Source organism: Schistocerca cancellata, chromosome 4 (genome assembly GCF_023864275.1).
Source record: "Schistocerca cancellata isolate TAMUIC-IGC-003103 chromosome 4, iqSchCanc2.1, whole genome shotgun sequence".
Lineage (NCBI taxonomy): Eukaryota > Metazoa > Arthropoda > Insecta > Orthoptera > Acrididae > Schistocerca > Schistocerca cancellata.
Window position 1 is genome coordinate 625,590,222 of NC_064629.1, and position 6,000 is coordinate 625,596,221.

At 54.5% G+C, this 6,000-nt stretch overlaps 1 protein-coding gene across 1 annotated transcript in view; it reads left to right on the plus strand.

Annotated features, from left to right (window-relative positions):
* The window catches only part of LOC126184843 (transmembrane protein 177), a 47,204-nt gene extending 41,419 nt beyond the window's left edge, over nucleotides 1–5,785 (plus strand). Inside the window, exon 3 of the mRNA XM_049927453.1 lies at nucleotides 5,076–5,785. Within this exon, the coding sequence (XP_049783410.1) occupies nucleotides 5,076–5,645 (570 nt within the window). The 3' untranslated portion in view covers nucleotides 5,646–5,785. The remainder of the gene's footprint in view (nucleotides 1–5,075) is intronic.
* Nucleotides 5,786–6,000: the final 215 nt, after the last annotated feature.

The window sequence follows — 6,000 nt, forward strand, 5'->3', positions numbered from 1 at the left end:
GTGCAGATCACACTACCGTTCTGCAGCTCTACAAAATCCTGTCTTGATTATGGGAGTCTCCCATGTGATTTGGCATTATCCTCAGCATTGCAGATTCTGGAACTAATGCACCACTGCGAGGTTTTACTTGCAACAGGAGCCTTTTGAACTAGCCCTGTGAACAGCTTACTCATAGAAGTTCGGATCCCTCCATTGTGGATCAGGTGCCAACAACAGCTTGTCAATTATGCTACCCACATTTGCAGCTCCTATCTTTTCTTTTCAAACACAGAAATCCATCTCCCATAATGGTGGCCCAGATCAGGGATAACAATCACAGTCTATGTCTGGTACATCCTCTTCGAACTCCAGTTGTTTCCTCTTCCATCTCTCGTTTGGGCCCACTGATGTACACCTCCATGGTGTATCCCTTGGCAATAACTTCGTCACCTGTCACAGGGTCTGAAAGACTCTGTTCTTCCTGAGGCCCTCCATCACTAATTTTTCTCCATCCTTGTTGCATCCTGGGGTTCTGAAGTAGTCTGTCCTGATGGCTCGATGGTTGCTGGTCATGTAGGCTTTGTTTATACTCACATTGGACATACTGAACTGTGCTCCTTGCCAGATGGCTGTAGTGTTCTCACTGTGGAGTTGGTAGCCATCTCTCGTACTCTTTAACATATTTGTTCCCACACTGGTGAGTCCTTTCTCATCTACAGCGATTCCTTGAGCAGTTTGCAAGCTCTCTACCATTGTTACCCTTGCCATCTTTTGGTCATTGCTATCTAAAGTTCTCTGTATGGATGCTCAGTGACCTTCATCTGGACCCCGAGCCACATTGGGATCCTGAGAAATGAACTTACTGATAGCGTGGCCAAACTGGCTACCAGTGAGCTGATTCTGGAGACTGATATTCCCAAAACAGACCTCCGATCAGTATTACACCATCAAGTTTTAGGAATCTGAAATATGGAATGGCTCACTCTGGTTTCACTGAAATAACTACAGGTGATAAAGGAGACTAAATATCTGAGAGATTCTCCATGCAGGCTTCTCGCAAAGACTCAACCATCCTTTGCTGGTTCCGCTTTAGCCATACCTGGCTGACTCGTGGTCGTCTCCTCCATCAGGAGGAACCACCCCTCTGTCGTTGTGGTTCCCATTTGACAGAGGTCCACGTTTTGCTTTACTGTCCCAGCCTAGACTCCCAGTGGTGGCCTCTAAATCTCCCTGACTCACTACCCCTGGTGTTAGGAAACAGTGCCTCAGCAGCTCACTTGGTTTTACATTTTATTCGTGAAAAGGGCTTTTACCACTCTTTAACGGAGGGCTACTTAACCTTATGGTCCCATTGAGAGGCTGGTAGAATACTGTTGCCTCCTCTGCTCAGAACAGGCTGTAGCTGTCTGGGCTTGGTGGTCCAGCCCCGTCTTCACCCTACCTGCTCTTTTACTCTTCTTCTCCCTTCTCATGTGGTCTGTTAGACTTGCCCATCTTTTGTCACTGTGTGCTTCTCTTGCCCTGTCTGCATTGCTAGTCTTTCCTAGGCAATTTCTGAGTGGAGTACGTCTTGTAAATGGCAGGTGCAGGGGGATGTATGTCTCCTTATGGCACACCACTTTTGGGGGCTTGTGACAGGTGGGACACCTTGGCTGCCTTTCTTCCTCCGTCTACCCCTCTTCTTCCTCCGTCTCCCCCCGTTCTTCCTCCATCTTCCCCCCTTCTTCCCCCCTTCTTCCTCCGTCTCCCCCCCGTCTCTCTTCCTCCGTCTCCCCCCCGTCTCTCTTCCTCCGTCTCCCCCCCGTCTCTCTTCCTCCGTCTCCCCCCCGTCTCTCTTCCTCCGTCTCCCCCCCGTCTCTCTTCCTCCGTCTCCCCCCCGTCTCCCCCCGTCTCTCTTCCTCCGTCTCCCCCCCGTCTCTCTTCCTCCGTCTCCCCCCCGTCTCTCTTCCTCCGTCTCCCCCCCGTCTCTCTTCCTCCGTCTCCCCCCCGTCTCTCTTCCTCCGTCTCCCCCCCGTCTCTCTTCCTCCGTCTCCCCCCCGTCTCTCTTCCTCCGTCTCCCCCCCGTCTCTCTTCCTCCGTCTCCCCCCCGTCTCTCTTCCTCCGTCTCCCCCCCGTCTCTCTTCCTCCGTCTCCCCCCCGTCTCTCTTCCTCCGTCTCCCCCCCGTCTCTCTTCCTCCGTCTCCCCCCCGTCTCTCTTCCTCCGTCTCCCCCCGTCTCTCTTCCTCCGTCTCCCCCCGTCTCTCTTCCTCCGTCTCCCCCCGTCTCTCTTCCTCCGTCTCCCCCCGTCTCTCTTCCTCCGTCTCCCCCCGTCTCTCTTCCTCCGTCTCCCCCCGTCTCTCTTCCTCCGTCTCCCCCCGTCTCTCTTCCTCCGTCTCCCCCCGTCTCTCTTCCTCCGTCTCCCCCCGTCTCTCTTCCTCCGTCTCCCCCCGTCTCTCTTCCTCCGTCTCCCCCCGTCTCTCTTCCTCCGTCTCCCCCCGTCTCTCTTCCTCCGTCTCCCCCCGTCTCTCTTCCTCCGTCTCCCCCCGTCTCTCTTCCTCCGTCTCCCCCCGTCTCTCTTCCTCCGTCTCCCCCCGTCTCTCTTCCTCCGTCTCCCCCCGTCTCTCTTCCTCCGTCTCCCCCCGTCTCTCTTCCTCCGTCTCCCCCCGTCTCTCTTCCTCCGTCTCCCCCCCGTCTCTCTTCCTCCGTCTCCCCCCGTCTCTCTTCCTCCGTCTCCCCCCGTCTCTCTTCCTCCGTCTCCCCCCGTCTCTCTTCCTCCGTCTCCCCCCGTCTCTCTTCCTCCGTCTCCCCCCGTCTCTCTTCCTCCGTCTCCCCCCGTCTCTCTTCCTCCGTCTCCCCCCGTCTCTCTTCCTCCGTCTCCCCCCGTCTCTCTTCCTCCGTCTCCCCCCGTCTCTCTTCCTCCGTCTCCCCCCGTCTCTCTTCCTCCGTCTCCCCCCGTCTCTCTTCCTCCGTCTCCCCCCGTCTCTCTTCCTCCGTCTCCCCCCGTCTCTCTTCCTCCGTCTCCCCCCGTCTCTCTTCCTCCGTCTCCCCCCGTCTCTCTTCCTCCGTCTCCCCCCGTCTCTCTTCCTCCGTCTCCCCCCGTCTCTCTTCCTCCGTCTCCCCCCGTCTCTCTTCCTCCGTCTCCCCCCGTCTCTCTTCCTCCGTCTCCCCCCGTCTCTCTTCCTCCGTCTCCCCCCGTCTCTCTTCCTCCGTCTCCCCCCGTCTCTCTTCCTCCGTCTCCCCCCGTCTCTCTTCCTCCGTCTCCCCCCGTCTCTCTTCCTCCGTCTCCCCCCCTCTCTCTTCCTCCGTCTCCCCCCCTCTCTCTTACTCCGTCTCCCCCCCTCTCTCTTACTCCGTCTCCCCCCTCTCTCTTACTCCGTCTCCCCCCCTCTCTCTTACTCCGTCTCCCCCCTCTCTCTTACTCCGTCTCCCCCCTCTCTCTTCCTCCGTCTCCCCCCTCTCTCTTCCTCCGTCTCCCCCCTCACTCTTCCACCGTCTCCCCCCTCACTCTTCCACCGTCTCCCCCCTCACTCTTCCACCGTCTCCCCCCTCTCTCTTCCACCGTCTCCCCCCCTCTCTCTTCCTCCGTCTCCCCCCTCTCTCTTCCTCCGTCTCCCCCCCTCTCTCTTCCTCCGTCTCCCCCCTCTCTCTTCCTCCGTCTCCCCCCGTCTCTCTTCCTCCGTCTCCCCCCGTCTCTCTTCCTCCGTCTCCCCCCGTCTCTCTTCCTCCGTCTCCCCCCCTCTCTCTTCCTCCGTCTCCCCCCCTCTCTCTTCCTCCGTCTCCCCCCCTCTCTCTTCCTCCGTCTCCCCCCTCTCTCTTACTCCGTCTCCCCCCTCTCTCTTCCTCCGTCTCCCCCCTCTCTCTTCCACCGTCTCCCCCCTCTCTCTTCCACCGTCTCCCCCCTCTCTCTTCCTCCGTCTCCCCCCTCTCTCTTCCTCCGTCTCCCCCCTCTCTCCTCCTCCGTCTCCCCCCTCTCTCTTCCTCCGTCTCCCCCCCTCTCTCTTCCTCCGTCTCCCCCCTCTCTCTTCCTCCGTCTCCCCCCTCTCTCTTCCTCCGTCTCCCCCCTCTCTCTTCCTCCGTCTCCCCCCCTCTCTCTTCCTCCGTCTCCCCCCTCTCTCTTCCTCCGTCTCCCCCCTCTCTCTTCCTCCGTCTCCCCCCTCTCTCTTCCTCCGTCTCCCCCCTCTCCCCCCCTCCGTCTCCCCCCGTCTCCCCCCCTCCGTCTCCCCCCGTCTCCCTTCCTCCGTCTCCCCCCCTCCGTCTCCCCCCGTCTCCCTTCCTCCGTCTCCCCCCGTCTTCCTTCCTCCGTCTCCCCCCGTCTCCCTTCCTCCGTCTCCCCCCGTCTCCCTTCCTCCGTCTCCCCCCCGTCTCCCTTCCTCCGTCTCCCCCCCGTCTCCCTTCCTCCGTCTCCCCCCCGTCTCCCTTCCTCCGTCTCCCCCCCGTCTCCCTTCCTCCGTCTCCCCCCGTCTCCCTTCCTCCGTCTCCCCCCGTCTCTCTTCCTCCGCCTCCCCCCCCCCCCCCCCCCGTCTTCCCTCCTGCCCCCGCCCCTTCTCCATTTTGTTCCTTATCTCACATCCGTAGACCTTGGTGGTGGTGGTGGTGGTGGTGGTGGTGGTGGTGGTGCCGATGGCTGCAAGAGGAATGGCAGCAGTCACCACTGAGGAGAACTGCAGGATATTTGTCAGAAAACTGCAGTATGAAACTGTCTTGCTTGAGGTTCAACAGTGCTTGTCCAACAGTTACCTACTATACTCCTAGAGGTGGCAACCATACTTAGTGTGGGGAAAATAAGGTGTCACTAACAACGCTTGGTATATTTCTCCACTTCCCCAATCTCTCCAGGCTGACGTTAAAACTGAAAAAACTTTTCTGTGAAACTATTCACTCTAATAAGTATGAAATGTCAGTAAATGTTGCATCATTCAGTCCCTTACCATAGGCACAAATTACCAGGGCATATAACAGTGAATTTTGAACATCTGCCATTTTAAAGTGCCAATATATAACTATTACATGCCTAATATTCTTTTTAAATGACGTCATAAATTTCATGAATTAATTTATATGCACTTGCTTCGTAACAGTAGTTTCTTGCCATGTAATCTATTTCTTATAATTTTCAGGTGTCTGGGGAGCCCGTAGCCTGGAGTACTAAAGAAGGACAACAGTTTTTAGATTCTCTTATACTAAGTGATGCAGCCCAAAAGTTTGCAATAGGATGTGAAGTGGCTTATGTACGCACACCATATGTGTATCTGAATACGTTGTATCCCTTTGCTGCTCTTTCCTTAGTATACACAATAGCACAAAATTTGAACAGGAAACTGCACATGGAAAAGCAGCCTCAAGCAATAAGAGGACTGGTGTATTCCGTTTTAGCTATTTTTGGTGTTGGGCTGTGGGCTGTCCTGAAAGATGTCACAAGTACCCACTATGAAAAAAAATGTGATGAAGAGGTGAGCTCATTGAGTGAAACTTATGCAAAAGGAGGACTAGAATTTTATTCAAAAATTCTCCAGCGAAACATTGCATTGAGGAGTCTGCTGGGCGAAAAGGGGAAAAAGCTGTACAGTGTATCTGGTAACAGACAATATTTCATTCGACAGAAAAGTTTGCCATTGATTAGCAGGAAGCTGTTCTTGGAAAATCAGTTGGTAGCACTACAGAAAAGAACTGAAGCAGTTGAAGTGTAGAGTGTAATACTTATGAATTAACAATTTAAATTTGTTGTGTAAATTGAAATTTTATTCTTTGAAGTTGTCTGAAATTGTCAGTGCCATTTTAACTAACTGATTCATTTGTTACCAGTCAATAAATTTTATTTAATAAAAATTTGATTGTTGAATTAAAAGGAAATTTTGTGCCTCCCATATTTCTTGAAAAACTACTTCTGTTAAAAATAGTTTAATAGTGTGCCTGTTCCTACAGCTCCCAGATGCATACATTTTTCTCAGTACACAGAGAGATGGAATGCAAACATTGACATGCATTGAGGAGAAAGTTCCATCTCAATGTAGTCATCATATTGCAGGGGGCAAATTCCTGTTC